This window comes from Gigantopelta aegis, chromosome 14 (assembly GCF_016097555.1).
Source record: "Gigantopelta aegis isolate Gae_Host chromosome 14, Gae_host_genome, whole genome shotgun sequence".
NCBI classification, from domain to species: domain Eukaryota; kingdom Metazoa; phylum Mollusca; class Gastropoda; order Neomphalida; family Peltospiridae; genus Gigantopelta; species Gigantopelta aegis.
Window position 1 is genome coordinate 57,390,545 of NC_054712.1, and position 20,930 is coordinate 57,411,474.

Consider the following 20,930-nt stretch of genomic DNA (forward strand, 5'->3'; position numbering starts at 1 on the left):
ATCCTGCCAATGATTTAAACATAATTTGAAAACATTCCGAATTATCCTGAGGGTATACGACATGTTTCGTGTGAATTACGAATGCCTTAAAACATGTTTTATTTTATAAAATAAATAATTTGTAATGTAAAACTGAAGACTGATTTAGTTTTTTTTTTATATATATATATAAATATATAAATAATTTTTAATGTAAAATTGAAGACTGATAACCCACCCCGTACGTATTGGTATGGTTCGCTAAAATAGACTCGCCCGATATTTTTTGAATTTGTATGCTCCCAAATAACGTTATAAAAGGCGAAGTGTGATTGGTCAAATTATTATTCCGATTCTGCATTCCAATTTTGTTTACGATGAAGCTAGACGTGAGTCCCTGCTCTCTGGAGTTACCCCCCCCCCCCCCACCTGGGGGGACTCATAACAACATACGGAATGTTGTTGGAGTACCGCGTCGCGTACACCGGGTCACGGGCAACCGTGACTTTGGTGTACGGCGACCCGGTCCCAACCAAGACTAGGAGGACGAGGAAGAAGAGGAGAAACCCGCCAGGAACGGTTCGGGGGGGGGGGGGGGCAACCCCGGTGGCTAAACCACCGGCAGCGGCTCCTTCTGCTTCGCCGTTTCCTGTAGTCTCCACCGGAAAGAAGGAAGGGAAGCCAGTTCCGACCGGCCCAGCTCCCGCTCCGGAGGCGGTCCGAGACGAGGCTAGTATCACTAGGACTCCGACTCGTTCCAGCACTTCGCCTCGTCATACTATGGATAGTATTGACGTGTCACCAATTCTACCGGTGTCACTAATGGCTATCCCGGACCGCCAAGGAGCTGTTGGGAAGCGCAAGGCAGAGGTGGCGACCACTGTTCCCACTACAAGAACCCCACCAAAACAACCTCCGCCACCACCAGAAGGGGCAGAGTCAGGTGAATCCATGGCCTCCTGGACTCTGCACGGGAAACTGGATCGCCGCTTTTCCAAGTGCGCTGTTGTTGATGTCCTGGACACCAAGCACCTCTTGGCAGTGCCCCGTTGCCGCACCTTTGAGGACATCCCGAACGCAGACGGTGAATACGAGATGCACCCGGTGACCTTTAAGGATGGGAGGTCGGCTGTGAGTATTACCCATCATCTGGACAACCGCTACAGCCAGGCTCTACTGTTTGCTGAGATGGACAACATATCGATTCATCGCCTGATGAAGAAGGTGTTCCACAAACAGTATCCTGTGATCACTAGACTGCTAGCGAAGCCGGATATACACCAGCTGATCCCCCATCTGGACACCAGGGTTTGGCTCTCCTCCCCCTAGTCAATCTTTCCTCCGTGAGTACTAACCTCTTTTATTGGGCTAGTTAGACTTTAGTTCTAGTTAGTTCTAAATTCTTATGTTTATTTTTTTATAAGTAGTCTAACGCATTTTATTTTGGCGCCCGTTCAATTGCTCAAAATCACCTTAAAAACTTTTCGGCCGAGCAGTCTTAACTATTTTTGGCTAAAAATTTAGAGTCCAGACATGTTTTGGTATGCAGTACTCTTTGTAGACTTAGGTGAAAAACAGGCTTCACCGAGGAATCGAAATTCAGCCAATCAGAACACGGCTCCCACTCGGTGTTACTTCAAGTTTATGAAGTGTCTGCTATTTGGTCCGCGCTTACTAAATGGCTTTTTTCCAAATTCCGTCCACCTCAAACTTACCCCCCCCCCCCCCCCTGCTCCGGAGTTAGTCACTGGCGAAGTCAGAGGCTAAATCCGTAGTGGGCGTGCCTGAACCTCTGTGGATAGGGGCACGTAAATACAGTTGCCCGTTGCCCGTTATTCCGATTTGAGCTAAGATGAAGCAGGACGTGTGCGCTTGCTCTCTCGAGCTACCCCCCCACCTGGGGGGATTCATTGCTTCTTACGGAGTGTTATTGGAGTACCGCGTCACGTACACCGGGCCACGGGCAACCGTGACCTTGGTGTACGGTGAACCAGCGAGGAAGCCACCTAGGAGGAGAAGGAGGAGGAAGACGGACGCGCCAGGGGCGGACCGGGGGAGGTCAAAACCGGTAGCTCAACTACCGGCGGCGACTTCTTCCGTTGTACGCCCCAAGCCCCAGTCTACACCAGCGAGACCAGCTGTTACAGCCCTGCTGGATCCAGATGTTGACTTGCCAGTGGCGAAGCCGGACACGGACCTTAACCGGGCCCTGATGGAATCGCCCCCCATATCTCCGAAGCCTTCAGCCTCCGGGTTTCCAGCGATGCCACCCCCACCCAGGAAGAGTGGCGCTGTAGAAACCCAGGCCCGTCTTGTGGCCGTTGGAAAACGAAAGGCGGTTGTGTCTCCAGGCGACCAACCAGACAAGCCAAGTCCGCCGACTCAACCGCCTACACCAACTTCACCGCCGATAGATGATTCGACCATCGGCCAGCCTTGGACATTACAGTCTGGCAAGCTACCATCGCGCTACTCAAGGCTGGTCAAGACCAACATCGGGGATGTCCGTCGGCTCCTTTGTGAACCTGGTCCGAATACCTACGAACCTCTGCCGCTAACGGAAGGAGAGTTTTCGGTGCGGAGGATTACTATGAAAGATGGGAGAGGGATCTGCCTTACTGTCCGCCGGAGGGGACTTTTCCACCAAGGGATGCTTCTCGATGAAATGGACAACCCGACCATCCACCGCGTCATCAAGACCGTTGCCGGGGAAGACTACCGTCCAATCACCGAGAACATCGCCAAGTCCACATACCGGCAAGCCCTCCACCATCTGGATTCGTCCCTCTTCATCAGCTCTCCTTGACGACATCCCCTCTACCAACCTCCTTTGCCTCCGTGAGTAACCTCTTTTATTGGGCTAGTTAGACTTTAAATGTTTTGTAAGCAGTTCAAAAATTTTATGTTTATTTTTTTATAAGTAGTCTAACGCATTTTATTTTGGCGCCCGTTCAATTGCTCAAAATCACCTTAAAAACTTTTCGGCCGAGCAGTCTTAACTATTTTGGGTTAAAAATTTAGAGTCCAGACATGTTTTGGTATGCAGTTACTCTTTGTAGACTTAGGTAAAAAACAGGCTTCACCGAGGAATCGAAATTCAGCCAATCAGAACACGGCTCCCACTCGGTGTTACTTCAAGTTTACGAAGTGTCTGCTATTTGGTCCGCGCTTACTAAATGGCTTTTTTTCCAAATTCCGCCCACCTCAAACTTACCCCCCCCCCCCCCCTGCTCCGGAGTTAGTCACTGGCGAAGTCAGAGGCTAAATCCGTAGTGGGCGTGCCCGAACCTCTGTGGATAGGGGCACGTAAATACAGTTGCCCGTTGCCCGTTATTTACAGACGAAATGTTACCTGGACATTGGGGACTACGCAGTGTTGTTAGTTTTAAATCACTGGCAGGATTCTGCAAGTAAGGTTTTGATTGGTGGACATGAGCTCCAACTGGCTGGTGTTAGATCCACATGTAATAGTGGAGCTAATTTTAATTAGATTGGCTCGAGTGGTGCCATTAAACAACAGCGTTGAATCCAGACCAAAGATCAGTTTCACGGAAAAGATCCGGAGAACGCGGAGAGCAGATCACAAAAACAAATTGAGAGGAAAACACAGCAGAAGCCCAGAACAGACATTGTAAAGCTTTTTTGTTTAACGACACCATTAGAGCACATTGATTTATTAATCATCGGTTATTAGATGTCAAACATTTGGCAATTTTGACATTTAGGGTTGCATTAGAAGAAACATCACCCACAAGTGGGCGGGGATAAAAATAATCAACGTGTCTCATTGAAAACTTCAGGATACAGAAAAAAGGATTTTGGAAAACGGTCTGAAATTTACACCTACCAATGAGAGGGTTATGAGGATCGACCCCCCCCCCCCTCCCCTCCCTGCTTAAGTCCCTTTTCTTTTTTGTTTTCAATATCTGCACCGACCCCCAATAAACTTCGCTCGCCACTGTCTAGACCCTCTGTCATGGGAAAAATAAAATAAATCTGGGGAAATTGCCTCGTCTTTCTCATGCTGGCTACGCCATTGATTTTCGAAAAAAAAAATTCGCATATAGGCCTACACTAATACACACACACACACACACACACACACACACACACACACACACACACTACAGGAAGAAAGCTGACAGCACACCCTTTCAATATAATGTTCCGTTAAATATGTATTAGCTGACGAGTTTCTTCCTGTGGTGTGTGTATTAGTGATTAAAATGTGACGGAGCGGTGATATTAACTGTCTAAATGTGTCTTTATGTCTTCTAGCTCTCTCAGCGTCAGACTCGGGAGAACGGTTGGAATGCAGTTTCATTGATAAATAGCTAAATCAAATGACCACTACATCAATGGCGTAGTGGAGGGGGGCACGGGAAATCCCCCGAATCAAACCTTTTTTCTTTCTTTTACTGTATTAAATTTTATAAAATGATACATAGTATATGGGTTGTCTCCCCAATAGGCCCCCCCCCCCCCCACCATATACTGCACTACATTTTACTCAAGCCAGTTTATGTTGATTTTTGTTCACTCGTGTGCCCCTGGGTTATAGCTCTGTCGTAGAGCTCTCGCATCAGGAGCAGTGAGTTGTGTGGTTGATCGCCTTCGATAGAATCAATCCAGTCATTGTCCTGCAACTGGTACATCAACGTCTGCGGTACGCTGCGTACTACGCGCTGTCCTCTACAATAAAGTGCATAACGTGATGAATGAACTCTCACCCGGAAGTGATCTGTGTAATGAGACCTTAGCGAAAAATAGCTGGCTGAACATAATTAAGTTAGTGCTATTCGTCATAAACATGATTCACTTCGTCATAACTTCCTGGTTTTAGTTTCTGTTTTGATGATTAATTTTTTTTTTATTCTGGATTACTAAGACAAATATGTACTAACAAATGAATGTCAGATAATGGAGGATTACAAAGCTGCTTGAGCAATCCAGGTAAATGTTCAAGTTCTTGAAGTTGCACAGTCACTCTGTCACGTCACAGACCAAACATTTTAAGGTCATATTATCTGTATAATATTGTTATTTTCTAACTCTTTAATGTCATTTATCTATTATTTTAAAAATGAATTTACAAAATTAAAGGCTATGGTGACGTTGTCTGGATAGTGTTACATTAGGCCTACCCTATAATAGGCTATATAATATATAGCTGCTAGCTTAGTAGCTGTTAAAAACTTGTGGCGTGCGTTACAACAGCTTGTTCTGAATGTGCATGTAAAACCCTATGACCTGACCTGAAAAACTTGTTTCAACTGTTTCTCAACCGAAATAGTGCAACAATGTATAACATACCATACTCACTAAATCCTGATTGAAGTACTTGCATCATTATTAACAAAATAAATCTTCCAACTACATCATTAAAAACTTTCCCAGGCATCAAAATAAGCATTGTGTCTGGTAACCCATTTACAGGTTACCACAAAATATAGCCTGGTAACCTATAGGTTACCACAACTATATAGACTGTATTCCAGTACTTCTGTGTTTAAATTAATTGTTCTTGCAAACTACTCGGCACACATCTAGTTGATGCTGCTAAAATGCGGTTGTTCTGAAATTGTATCGGAAATGCGGAAGTCCGGAATGCTTTGCCTGATTTACGTTCGGAAACAAAACTACTGTTCGGTGAAACTTGTGTCAAGAACGAAACACCATTCTCGACTTTTCTTACATGTGGTAACCTCCCGGTAACCTGGATGACCGTTCTCGACTTATTTCGATGACTGCTTTCCCTGCCATTTTAAATTTGCTAAATAGAAGGAATTTAGCAACTTGCCTTGCACATTAAAAGTATATACTTAATGTATGCCCTGCACTAATCATCACCATTTGCTTTAGGCTTTTAATTCTGTTGTCTTTTCTGCCCTGCATGGTTGATGCAATCAACATTGAATTTGTTGACGTTCATTTTTGAGGTTTTTCTTCATATAATTTGAAAGCATTTTTATTAACAATAAAGTTTAAACAAGTAAATATATCTTAATGCAAAACTTTTAAAGCCATTAATTTTACCATGTCATTTTTATTTATTCCTTAAAATTACCAAAATCGAGTTCACTTGACTTGTATCTAGACATTATGTTAAAATGGAGGAAGATGAATTAACATTTGATGCATGTCACATGACTTCATATGTGCCACACCAACAAGGCTAAACTTTTAACTTTTAACTGACAAATGGCTACCTGGTAAATAATTTTAAAAAGCAATAATTTGATACTTTATTTAATATTCTTTCGGATTTTTTTTGAATTAATAAAAAAAAAAAAGGCTACACATATAATCAATAAAAAAAGCGATAGATTTATACTTTGTTAAAACATTCTTTCAGATTTTATTGTGATTTAATGGTGTTTTTGTTGTTTTTACAGTAAATAGGAACATAAAAGCTATTTTAATATATTGTTAAAATACTTTTTGTGATTTTAAAACTTTAATTTAATTTTTTTTAAATAGATTTTGTAAGGAACTTGTATAAGTTCACACAATGGCCTCTGTACATCCACCACTGATGAATACGAGTCAGTCCATTGGGATGACTGGCAGGGCAACACTGAGAGGCAACAGGTCTGCACCTGTAGAACAGCTGAAGGAAACCTCCAAGAAGCTGGAAGCTGCAATACAAGCTGGTGACTTGGACAAAGCCAAACAGTTTGCAGAGGAGCTGGCCACGGAAAAGGTCAAGGTCAATCTAGAGATAGATGCGCAGACTTATGAGATGCGGTTGAAAGAACAAAGCTTCAGGTAATCGTCGTGATTCAGTTGGCAAATGTATTCCCCTTGTACATGTGTGTGTTCTGTGAAGTAAGGTGGACATCTGTCCAAGTCGGGAGCTGGATGTAGCCCATTGCAGCACTAGCTCTGGCACATGCCAAATTCACCAATTGCGAATTTTAAAAACAATTTTGTTACAAAATTACTGGATTCCTGCAATTTTTGATGTTTAATAGACAATTTGGAGATTTAATCTGCTCACTCTGGGATCGATCCGTGTCAGTGGGCCCATTATGCTATTTCTTGTTTCAGCCAGTGCACTGCAAATGGTGTATCAAAGGCTGTGGGATATATGCAAATAAAAGATCCCTTGCTACTAATGGAAAAATTAAGCAGGACTATATGTCAAAACTACCAAGTGTTTGATATGTCTCCAATAGCCGATGATTAATAAATCAGTGTGTACTAATGGTGTCATTAAACAAAACAACCTTTGACTTTAACTGTCCAATCTTTGTCATCCATCCCATGTCATCCATATAAGGGTTCGAAACAGGAAGTAAAATGCTGTTAGTTTGTTAGAATAGCAGGTCCAAAGAATTATGTCCTGCCAAGAAAAACAATTATGGCCTGCTGGGAGAGTTTGGACAGTGTGTGAAACATTAGGGCCTACATGTGTGAGATGTATTTTAGAACATAATGGCCTGCTGGGAGAGTTTGGACAGTGTGTGAAACGTTAGGGCCTACATGTGTGAGATGTATTTTAGAACATTATGGCCTGCTGGGAGAGTTTGGACAGTGTGTGAAACGTCAGGGCCTACATGTGTGAGATGTATTTTAGAACATTATGGCCTGTTGGGAGAGTTTGGACAGTGTGTGAAACGTCAGGGCCTACATGTGTGAGATGTATTTTAGAACATTATGGCCTGCTGGGAGAGTTTGGACAGTGTGTGAAACGTTAGGGCCTACATGTGTGAGATGTATTTTAGAACATTATGGCCTGCTGGGAGAGTTTGGACAGTGTGTGAAACGTCAGGGCCTACATGTGTGAGATGTATTTTAGAACATTATGGCCTGTTGGGAGAGTTTGGACAGTGTGTGAAACGTCAGGGCCTACATGTGTGAGATGTATTTTAGAACATTATGGCCTGCTGGGAGAATTTGGACAGTGTGTGAAACGTTAGGGCCTACATGTGTGAGATGTATTTTAGAACATAATGGCCTGCTGGGAGAGTTTGGACAGTGTGTGAAACGTCAGGGCCTACATGTGTGAGATGTATTTTAGAACATTATGGCCTGCTGGGAGAGTTTGGACAGTGTGTGAAACGTTAGGGCCTACATGTGTGAGATGTATTTTAGAACATTATGGCCTGCTGGGAGAGTTTGGACAGTGTGTGAAACGTTAGGGCCTACATGTGTGAGATGTATTTTAGAACATTATGGCCTGCTGGGAGAGTTTGGACAGTGTGTGAAACGTCAGGGCCTACATGTGTGAGATGTATTTTAGAACATTATGGCCTGCTGGGAGAGTTTGGACAGTGTGTGAAACGTTAGGGCCTACATGTGTGAGATGTATTTTAGAACATTATGGCCTGCTGGGAGAATTTGGACAGTGTGTGAAACGTTAGGGCCTACATGTGTGAGATGTATTTTAGAACATAATGGCCTGCTGGGAGAGTTTGGATAGTGTGTGAAACGTCAGGGCCTACATGTGTGAGATGTATTTTAGAACATTATGGCCTGCTGGGAGAATTTGGACAGTGTGTGAAACGTTAGGGCCTACATGTGTGAAATGTATTTTAGAACATAATGGCCTGCTGGGAGAGTTTGGACAGTGTGTGAAACGTCAGGGCCTACATGTGTGAGATGTATTTTAGAACATTATGGCCTGCTGGGAGAGTTTGGACAGTGTGTGAAACGTTAGGGCCTACATGTGTGAGATGTATTTTAGAACATAATGGCCTGCTGGGAGAGTTTGGACAGTGTTTGAAACGTTAGGGCCTACATGTGTGAGATGTATTTTAGAACATTATAGGGGGAGGGCGTAGCCCAATTGTAAAGTGCTTGCTTGATGCATGGTCGGTCTGGGATCGATCCCCGTCAGTGGACCCATTGTGTTCCATCCAGTGCACCACGACTAGTTTATCAAAAGCCGTGGTGTTTACTATCCTGTCTTTGAGATGGTGCGTATAAAAGATCCCTTATTACTAATGGAAAAATGTAGCAGGTTTCTTTTTTTAAGATTGTCAAAATGACCAAACGTTTGACATTCAATAGCCGATGTGCTCTAGTGGTGTCATTGAACAAAACAAAGTTTAACTTTTAGAACATTATGGAATTGAAATATAACAGAATCTCGAGATAATTGAATGCACATTCTTCTCTTAAAACTTGTCCTGCAATTGTTCAGTGGGTTTAACAGGTGAATTCCTATTTCAAGTCTATGGCACTTTTGTGCTGTCGGTAAAGCTCCTCAAAGATGACAAAATGTGTACACCTGGTGCACATTATCTGCTGGTGTATAACATTTATACATTTGAAATATGTCTACATACAGCAAAATAATCTTTCAATCATGTTTATTTGCTGCAAAAGTCAGTTCGTTATGTTTAACAACATCACTAGAGCTCATTGATTTATTAATCATCATCAGCTATATTGGGATGTCAAACATTTGGTAATGTTGACATATAGTCTTAGAGAGGAAACCCGCTACATTTTTTAATTAGTAGCAAGGGATAGCATATGCCACTGCCTTTAATTTACTATATGTGGTGCACTGGCTGGAATAAGAAATAACCATCCATTATGAATACAAAAACTGGTCATGACTCATGATATGTAATTTGGCTCAGGAACAGATAGGTGTTTTTTTTATTCATGGATGGACATTTTAAAATACTCTTGAAATAATTATTTTCATTATCATATTTCAAGATGACACATTTTTAAATTGAGTAATTTTTATCTCTTTTGTGTTGTTATTTCTCAATTTCTCTTGTTTTGTTTTAGTCTGAAGGTGATAATTGAAGACCGGGTGTCAACTGGGACTTGTGTGTATCTGACCGTGAAGCCTAGTGACACTATACTTGATCTTAAGAGAAGGGTAGGTTCTGGTTAGATAACACTCATAATACATGTTATGAGATCTCGGGCCTATTTTACAAAACATCTTACGTTTACTTCTGCGATTAGCAGTTATACAAGGCATACATTTACACGTGTTTGGGATCTATTTCACTCAGGAAATTACATCATTACAGAAGATGGGGCATTTTAAGGACAAAAGAAAATGAAATATGTATACTCTATTTGTTGTACTATAATAGTAATAAGAATTGTGGTTTAGTTGTAGGTTCAGGGGTGGAAAAATACCATTGCCCGACTCCCGTGTACAGTAATATTTCATGGTCGGGCAACAAATATTGGTACGCCAGCTTGCCCGTGGGCAAGTAAGGAATTTTTTATTTTTTTATTTTTTATTTTTTATAAATACTTACCTTAAGCTAGGAAAAGTTCTGTGGCTCACCTATATGTATGACTTAAAATACTGTTAACTAGTAAAGTGAATAACTTACTCAACAAAACAACGAACGATCGATAACATGTTTTAATTAGTTATGTGCAACCACCTATCAATAGTGTTAGAGTAGTCTCCCTTGTTAAAATCGATTGAAAAAAGAAAAGGGACCTTGGTAAATGAGACAATATTAGCAAAGAAAAAAAAATGATGACAAAAATCGGAAACGTAAATTCGTACTGAGTTGGAAGGAACAGTTTCCGTGGGTCATTTACGATCACGAGGCTAACGTCATGACATGTTCTGTTTGCTGTAAATTCCCGAGCGTTAATGCAAAAAATCTGCAAATTAGTTGAGCTGATGTTCGTAATGAGCCCGTGCACAGCTATATGCGAGAGAACGTTCTCCAGTATGAACTTAGTCAAGACAAACCACAGGACTGTTCTAAACCAAGAGACACTTGAAAATACTCTGCCAGTAATGGCACATGGACCCAAGACACTGAGAGATTTCTGCCCTAGAGTTGCTATCAGGGAATGGCCTAGCCGGATTCAAAGTGCCCAGGGTACACGCCATATCCTGTCTTTAGAATCTGATACGGCTGAAGGTGGACCAGAAACTTTAACAAAACCAGTGGATTAAAGTAAACAAATAAAAATCAGAAAAGTTTCTTGTTATTCGCTTAAAAATTCAACATTCATCACATAAAAAATCTGGGCAAGTATTGTATAATTCAGGGCAAGTACATTTATAGTTTTTACTTGCCCGAGGACAAGTACATTTATAAAATAATTTTCCACCCCTGAGGTTTATGTTTAAGTACAAAACTAGGCTTATGAAGTTTAGTGAAATTGGGCCCTGGGTTGTAGCTCTGTCGTAGAGCTCTCGCATTAGGAGCAGTGAGTTGTATGGTTGATCGCCTTTGAGAGAATCAGTCCAGTCATTGCCCTGCAACTGGTACATCAAAGTCTGTGGTATGTACTGTCCTCCCTATGGTAAAGTGCATACAAAAGATTACTTTTTACGGCTATTATGGCAAGAGCCTATATGGTAGCAGAGGGAAGTCTTTCTTTATTTTCAGTTTGGGCTACTTCACAAAATTAGGACAAACCAAAGACACATTGAATATATACAACCTAATATTTAAAATAAGAAACTATGTTTAGAATGTAATTTTAAGTGTTAAAGCCGCACACCCTAGTTCCATCCAGCGAAAATAAATTATAATTTGGTTAATCTACAAACCTGTAACACACTTAGATCACGTTTTTATCAAATGGAGTGAAAAAGCAGGTTTTATATCAATAAATACCATGGGAATTCCCATGTCCCAATTGCTTGAAATAATTTTGAAAGTTAGTATTCTGATGTCACCGGTAGAAGCACAACAATGCCTACGTCACGACAAATTTCACAGACTTGGGGTGCGTTCGTTTCACCTCTCCTGGACATGTTCCAACTGTTCTGTCCTGGTTGTATCCCCTCTCCAGATATCGTAAGACTTAGCAAAATTATTGGTTTTAAGGGTTTGTAACGTTTTGTATTGAGACACTTACTTGTCTGAACTTTATTGTTACTGAAAATGTTCACGAACTGTGAAGAAAAATCTCACAAATCAATAACAACAAATCGGAAACAAACCAAACCAAAATGATAACGGTCACGTGATATACCAACGTCTGTGACATTAAAAATAGATTGGACCTCGCTTGCTTAACGGTTTTTTCTCGACAACACGTTTTGTGAAAAAATGCAAAAAAATGCATTTCGTGGTTTTACAAACATCAGGATTACCAAAAAAAAAGTACTTCAGGTGAATGGAAATGTGTATTCTAAATAATAAAATGTAAGTAAAGTGCAATTTTATTTGTGAAAAATGGGGTTTAATAGCGAAAAACAACGCCGTAATAGTTAACAAATAAACGTAACTAGGGTGTGTCCCTTTAAAAGATTTTATTAGTATAGGAAGCTTCTTGCAATGGCAGCAAACTCCAGACAGTCTCTGTAAATTAGTTCATTTTTCAGCATTTTGGAGCAAATTCAATCTTTGTGAACATTAGTTTACAGGACTGCAGATTTCACGCAAACAAACGTTTCCGGTACTGTGTCGGTAGCGTGTTGGTAAACTTGATTATTATATCGAGTATGACTATTCAACAAAAATAATAAACGGTTTTCAATGGGTTCCCATGATCACAAGGCACGGAATTGAAAAAGTGTTTTTCATGAAATTTGAAATCATATGGCCTGATAATACGTTAAAAAACTTCAGGTAATGAAAAGAAAGAAAGAAGTGAAATCAGATAAAAATTAGAAAATCTCATTCATGATCCATTTTACATGACTTTTCAAATTTCTTTTTTGCTTAACCTGACCTTCTACAGTGGAGCAAAGAAAAGACATCCAAACTGTAACAGCAAAGGAGAAAGAAGGAAGTTTCAGTCGTGTGACCGGAACAGGAAGTGGACGACTCATTGGAAGATTTTAAGCCATCCCATTGGCTGTTGGGATGTTTAACCCAGACTGCTATCCCTAGGGGGAATATGCCATTGTATGAGGTTGGGTTAAGTATTCCTGAAAGCAAAAACAATCTTAAGTTTTCTCTCTTTCATTTTTTGTTTTGATTAAATTTGTAGATGATGATTGACTACGACTTCCCCATTGAAGTCCAGCGGTGGATAATTAGTCTTCGTGTCTGCGAGGATCACAGGACCTTACAACATTATCAGGTCAAATGTCAAGGCTGCACTGCATACCTCTACATGATAACTGCCAAGTCGGTGCATCTTGACCACGAAAAGCATGAAAGGAACAGAAATGATGCTTGTGTGTAAAATCTATTCTATTTTTCATAATTGATAGTACCACACACATAATTGTTGCATACATTTATTTTTCTGTTTAAGAATACAAAGTTGAACTTTGTTTTGTTTAATGACATCATTATAGCACATTGATTTGTTAAATCAGTGGGTATTGAATGTCAAACATTTGGTAATTTTAACATATAGTCTTTAGAGAGGAAACCTGACACATTTTACCATTAGTAGCAAGGGATCTTTGATATACCCCATATCACAGACAGGATAGCACATACCATGACCTTTGAATTACTAGTCGTGATGCACTGGTTGGAATGAAAAATAGCCCAATGGGCCCACAGATGGGGATCGATCCCAGACCGACCATGCATCGCACAAGTGTTTTACTTGCTACTGGGCTACGTCCAGCCCAATTTGAGATTAGAATAATAGGAAGAAACCTATATTCATCATTGGGATTGACACTTAAGAGCTGCATTGCTTCAAACTGATTTGAGATTAGAATAATAGGAAGAAACCTATATTCAGCATTGGGATTGACACTTAAGAGCTGCATTGCTTCAAACTGATTTGAGATTAGAATAATAGGAAGAAACCTATATTCAGCATTGGGATTGACACTTAAGAGCTGCATTGCTTCAAACTGATTTGAGATTAGAATAATAGGAAGAAACCTATATTCAGCATTGGGATTGACACTTAAGAGCTGCATTGCTTCAAACTGATTTGAGATTAGAATAATAGGAAGAAACCTATATTCAGCATTGGGATTGACACTTAAGAGCTGCATTGCTTCAAACTGATTTGAGATTAGAATAATAGGAAGAAACCTATATTCAGCATTGGGATTGACACTTAAGAGCTGCATTGCTTCAAACTGATTTGAGATTAGAATAATAGGAAGAAACCTATATTCAGCATTGGGATTGACACTTAAGAGCTGCATTGCTTCAAACTGATTTGAGATTAGAATAATAGGAAGAAACCTATATTCAGCATTGGGATTGACACTTAAGAGCTGCATTGCTTCAAACTGATTTGAGATTAGAATAATAGGAAGAAACCTATATTCAGCATTGGGATTGACACTTAAGAGCTGCATTGCTTCAAACTGATTTGAGATTAGAATAATAGGAAGAAACCTATATTCAGCATTGGGATTGACACTTAAGTGCTGCATTGCTTCAAACTGATTTGAGATTAGAATAATAGGAAGAAACCTATATTCATCATTGGGATTGACACTTAAGAGCTGCATTGCTTCAAACTGATTTGAGATTAGAATAATAGGAAGAAACCTATATTCAGCATTGGGATTGACACTTAAGAGCTGCATTGCTTCAAACTGATTGAAGTTCAGAAACAATTAGCGGTGTGATGATAGAACCTTGTTTCCGGGCTGCACACCTTTTTTGTTTTTCCTATGAATGTTGAGCAAAAACAAACATCAGGACAGTGAGAAACAAGTTGGGTTTGCTAAAATGTGTAACTTATGCAATACATTGTAATTAAGATATAATTTACATTAATGATGAAAGCCATAATTGCCGAAAATATTTGACACCACCCAATAACTAGAATGGGGATGATTTAAGTTTTGTGATAAGTATCAAATCTCAACCCATGTATCTGGATACATATCATATTGGTAACTACCCTTTATTACACCTCGGTCAAAATAAACTGATTTTTACGAGTCTTTGAGTGTGCATTTAATGGGCTGAATTTACCAAATGTGACTACATTCATTTACAATGTTTAAATGCCTGCGTTTAAGAAAAAGAGGCTTCGTAAATTCGGCCCTAAATTTTTATAATCACAGGCTCTGGTAATTGCTGTCAATTGTCTAAAAACAAGAATCTTGAGCTATAAACCTTTGTGGTGTCATGAAGTGTATACTACCCTGTCTGTGGGATGGTGCATATAAAAGAACCCTTGCTGCTAATCGAAATCTGTGTGGTCCGTAACCATATGTCTGACGCCATATAACCGTACATAAAATGTGATGAGTGCATTGTTAAATAAAACATTTCTCTCTGTGCTTATAAAAGTTGAAAGTCTAAGAGTGAAATTTAAACTTTAATAATTAATGTCTCACTCACATAAAAAGCATGGGACCTAGTTCACAAAGCTTTCTTTAGCTGTCTTGAGGAACATCACATCGTCGTTGCAAGATTTTTTGCACTGCAATGCAATGGTGCAAAGTTGTGATAATTTAGTGAATTAGGCCCATGAAGTAAAATTCCAGAGACTTTGCAAAAGTGTAGATTTTTACTGTTCTACATGTATAAGCCTATAGCCATCTCCTAGTATTTCTCATTTAATTGTTTGTCCAGAATGGTTGCAAAATTGTATTTATTATATTGTCTATTTTCAGTGAATGGCATACCATATCCTAGTGAAATGCAAAGTGGAGGTATGTATTAATGGTGTACACAGTTAGACCCTCTCAAAACTGGACCCTCAATAAACGGGAATTTCTTAAAGACCGGACATTCTCACGGTCCCTTTTAAATGTCCTCTCTGAACCAGATACCTCTTTAAACTGAACGTTTTACTTAGTCCCATGAGTGTCTGGTTTAGAGGGGTTTCACTTTATATTTATTTTGTTATGTGCATCTTGGTTTTAACACTTTATAGGTAGAACATACAATAAACAATTGTGTATTACTTAAAATTCGAAACGTTACTATTAATTAGTAACCTTTATCAGTGTTCAGTTTTGACAAATAGTAGGTAATGGGTTTGTATTACAGTACCGGATCCACTTAAGAGAGAGTTTTATCTCAGTGCGAAGGTGTAAGGCTACTATCCTGACTTCTATCTCACTTACCGCTAACCATTAATATTTGTTTAAGATTTAATCTGGACACAAAATTCTGTTAACAGTTAAGTGAGTTTTATTTTAAAACTTGTAAAAATTTAATTTGTCTCAGCCAACAAAATATGGCATGTATTCTCAAATGAGCCTTTTGAAATGAAGTTACAATGTAACTATATTCACCAAATTCAATTAAAGACCTTTGAAATTGTGAAAACAATTGTATTGTTCCCGCATTCCCATTGTAAGTCTCTCTTCGTGTAACCCATTTTCATTGACATATTAAGCTTACAACATCATTTACATGGTCCTGCAAATTTGGAATGTGTAATCTAAATTTGTTTTTGTGTAACCCACAAATGGTTCATGAAAATTTTCAATTCTTAGACTTGAATTACAATTTGCATTTTGAGATTTGGCAATACCTAAAACCAGTGGTCGAGATTAACGGTATCCCCGATATCCCAGGGATACCAGAATTTAATTTTGGATACCACACTTAAATAACCCAGAATCCCACCGGGATACCATATAATGTTTGTTTTTTTAATCCTGCTTGTCACGGGGATTCTATAATACCCGTAACTGAATAAAACACGATTGTCCAAATACCTCTCCTAACTGTATATCTATTAGATCTCTCTGTAACAGGCAGTTATACCCGCTGTGGCTCGTCTCTAGGTATGATCAGAGATAAGATCTTATATAAAGTATATATTATTATAGCACGTTTAGTTCACTAGAAAACACAACAAAAACACAATACACTTTGGAATCTGTATTAACCTACGCTGACAAATGTACTGCCGCAGTAGTTAATTAACAACAACAATAATAACAACCCAGAACTGATCACTTAATTAGTTAATCTCTAGGTGTCTAGTTTACACAATATGCTAATCACTTCACCGTGACACAACACCCACACGTGTGATAATTGAGAAACGCTAGCACACACACGTGCGATAATAGAGAAACGCTTCCAGGGGAACTTAATTAATTAAGGAATTACAACACTATTCCTAACTGGTTAATTTTCAGTTAACCCTAACTACTCATTCAATAACCTTGTAATACAGAATTAATACTGGTACCTATCACAATAAAGACAATAACCTACAGTTTACCTAGGTCCTCTAGGATGACTGGCTAAGCTTTATATTACCAAATACTCGTATAAATATAGAACAGTAAGACTACGATTTACTTCGTCAGATGACCGAAGACACTGTCTAAATAATATTGGTATAATACAGTATTAAAATATTAAAAGTCACATCAATCACATCAAGGTTATACAACAGAGCAGAAATAATATATTTACCAAAGTCCAAACGGACAACGTTCCCCCGGGATACCTTCCTATGGTTCTCCTAGATATCTCTAAACCCTAGCTATTTATTCAAAACTCTCAGAGACAGCGAATATCGCCTGGGGTTACAAGGCGGTACCTCATGTATCATGTGGATTTTCCACAGCCACCATATTTTTTCTCTGATCGTCAGACTGGCTGTCGCCATCCGCGAGCACTCCCCTGGCCATAAACAGCACTACCGGAGATACTACGTAACTACTAGCCACATGGCCTCCACCCCTGCTCTGGGCGTGTATTAGAAAAGCTCGATGACCGTCGCGCAAAGGTATCACGTAACAAGTTGTCCACCTGGGCTTAAGTGCTTATTGGACTGCACACGGCCCTCTAACACAATTAATATCGCCACTGGCGAAAACAAAATTAAGAGCATGTTCCGTCACACTGCTTTTTTAATTTTTGTTGAAACAAATTTCGAGCTCGTACCCAGTCTAATGCTATGCTATAACAATATATCCCCCAACCCATACCTAGTCTAATGTTACACTGGAGCAATAGCAGCGTAGCAACAGACTAGGAACCACTATGGTTTTTGTTGGATGTTTCCTCCCTTCAAATTTTATTTGAGATGGTGATTCCATATCTGCAGAAAATTGATACAGGTAGGTTTATCATTAGTAATGTCGGAAACACTTGTAGATTACTGCTAGATATTAATTTATGTCAGTATTACTCAAAAATAGATGCAGCAAATCTTTTTGCCGATTCTGTTTGATTGATTCACGAATTCCGAAATTTAGATTGCGGTGTAGCAATAGACTGGGAACGAGAACAATGTCGTCCAAATTTGTTACGATGTTATTTATGGATTTCATTTAAGTGAGATACTAAATTCTCAGGTGGGATACCAGATTTTGAAATGTTAGTATCCAACTGGAATACTGCCCCAAATTTTTAATCTCTTACACTGCCTAAAACGCTGGATGTGTAATCAGAACAGTGCTTGATCCACACTTTAAAATATGAAACATGACATTTTTATAATTAAAATAACTGACATTTTCCTTTTCTTTGAATCAGCTTTTTTTCACATTACATAAAACATTCCTTTCTTTACTGTCTTGCCTTTTTATGAATTAAAAAGTCAAATGTAGGTATTAATTTTATGATGTCTGTGACAGTGTCAACTCTTGCATTTAGCTTAACCGGTAACTGTTAAACACTGGCATTTTGTGGTAGCTCCATTTCTCAGAAACTTGAAACAATAAGTCCTACATCAGTGAAACTTGGTTTGTAGTTGCATCGATTGATGTTCATCTCAACGAATATGAAATAAAAAAAATAAAAAATTAACATTTTAATTTAATTTTTTATTTAATTTTAAAAACTATTTTTTTTTCTTCTTCTTTTTTAACATTGATTGAGATATGAACATCTACAGATGCATCTGTCAGCTACAGTGAAATACATTTATGGTATGCGAGACATTTAATATCGTGGAATTCTTGTTATGAACTTCAGATTACATGACAATGAAAAACCCAATGATGCATACGATGCCAACAAATTTCCGTCAGACCCCTGCAGGCGCAGATGGAATGGGAGAAGGCTATAGTGCATGGGATTCTAAACCTACGACACCGAGAAACAGCGGAAATCTTCCCAGTGGACTCATGAGTGGTAGCAGTGAGGCACATGTCGAACCTGTCGTCGAGGTGGCAGGTGGAGAGGAGGTGCCACACCTGTTGACAGCACCCCCGCCACAAGCCAATCAACAGCAAGTACGTTTTACTTTTTACTTTATTTTTTAATTACAGGTTTTTTAAAATACTTTTTTCAATTATTTAATTTATTTATTGCCTGGCCCCATTACTTTCTCACCTTGTAAATCCATCAAGATATTTGTTTTCCCAATCTTTCTCACCTTGTAAATCCATCAAGATATTTGTTTTCCCAATCTTTCTCACCTTGTAAATCCATCAAGATATTTGTTTTCCCAATCTTTCTCACCTTGTAAACCCATCAAGATATTTGTTTTCCCAATCTTTCTCACCTTGTAAACCCATCAAGATATTTGTTTTCCCAATCTTTCTCACCTTGTAAACCCATCAAGATATTTGTTTTCCCAATCTTTCTCACCTTGTAAACCCATCAAGATATTTGTTTTCCCAATCTTTCTCACCTTGTAAACCCATCAAGATATTTGTTTTCCCAATCTTTCTCACCTTGTAAATCCATCAAGATATTTGTTTTCCCAATCTTTCTCACCTTGTAAATCCATCAAGATATTTGTTTTCCCAATCTGTCAGCTTCTGTCATCTTTTAACTGTGTATGTATGTACATTTATTATCCACATAGTTCAAGATATTCAGGGAAATATAACCAGTATGACCCACATGTGTCATAATGATTTGACGTGCACAACTAATAACGTAATTTTGTGAGGTGATGTCATAACATAATGAATCTGGCGAATGTATGTCATCACCAATTCACCAATAAGCTAATTCGAAAACATTGTGTCGTGTGTATGTTTTTATTAATAATTGTTTAGCTAAATGTTACTTGAATTTGGCTACAATTTTTTTTATCAAATTCGCAAAATTGCTATCAATTTCTGGCGTCCAGCTTAAACATTATGCGTGTGTTAAAATCTCTCTTGTGTCTTTGTCTGTGTCTGTGTTCATACTACATGTATAAACTACGCTGTTAAGTAACTGTATATCTGTTCCTATTAAAAAATAAAATAAAATTATTAAATTATTTCATTCACCAGGTGGGGTGGCAGTGCTCGGCCTGTACATTAGTAAACAAGCCGACGCGGCCAGGCTGCGAGATGTGTGGGTCCGAACGTCCAGCTGATTATAAAGTACCGGAGGGCTACGTTCTGTCTGAGGAGGAGCGGCGGTGGATCGCTCAAACACAGGAGACAGAGCGACTAGTTCAAGAGGTTGGTCTTTAAACATTCGTTTGTTTGTTCATAGATAAACTGAGTTATTATTAATCCTATTCATATATATGTACCTACATGTACCCAATAACCGATGTGAATTTGTGTGCTGGGGTGTCATTAATCGTTCATTCATTCATTCATTCATTCAATCAATCAATCAATCAATCAATCAATCAATCAATCAATCAATCAATCATTCATTCATTCATTCATTCATTCATTCATTCATTCATTCATTCATTCATTCATTCATTCATTCATTCATTCATTCATTCATTCATTCACTCACTCGCACACACACTAACCTTCCACCCACTCACTCACTCGCACACACACCAACCTTCCACCCACTCACTCACTCGCACACACACCAACCTTCCACCCACTCTCACTCATTTAAATATTAATTTATTTTTCTTTCATTCTTTCCTTTCCTTTTTTGTCTTAAAACATTCATTCATTTGTTCATCCAATCTATCTTTCTTATCTTTGTTTGTTCCAGGGGGTCAGTCAGTAATTTTAATACCATGACTGAAAGCTTTTATCGCAAACATTTGACAACTTTCTGGGCCACTACTGTATATAGGATATAACTGTGTGCTCTTCATGTTTGCAATGGGCTGTAGAATTGATATCCCACAGTTAGCTCACTGGGTTATTTAGAGCTCCATGATTACATGTAATATACCAAAGGATATGGTATATGCCAATATCACCAAAACCCCAACAAAAACAATCTCGTATATTGTTATCTGCTAATTAGTACGGTGAAACCAGTCTAAGC

General features: G+C 39.1%; 1 protein-coding gene across 1 annotated transcript in view; it reads left to right on the plus strand.

Annotated features, from left to right (window-relative positions):
- Nucleotides 1–4,591: 4,591 nt before the first annotated feature.
- The window catches only part of LOC121388190 (ranBP-type and C3HC4-type zinc finger-containing protein 1-like), a 35,111-nt gene continuing 18,772 nt past the window's right edge, over nt 4,592–20,930 (plus strand). Inside the window, exons 1-7 of the mRNA XM_041519458.1 lie at nt 4,592–4,932; nt 6,460–6,747; nt 9,730–9,823; nt 12,874–13,063; nt 15,437–15,475; nt 18,714–18,973; nt 19,970–20,143. Of these exons, the coding sequence (XP_041375392.1) occupies nt 6,491–6,747; nt 9,730–9,823; nt 12,874–13,063; nt 15,437–15,475; nt 18,714–18,973; nt 19,970–20,143 (1,014 nt within the window). The 5' untranslated portion in view covers nt 4,592–4,932; nt 6,460–6,490. The remainder of the gene's footprint in view (nt 4,933–6,459; nt 6,748–9,729; nt 9,824–12,873; nt 13,064–15,436; nt 15,476–18,713; nt 18,974–19,969; nt 20,144–20,930) is intronic.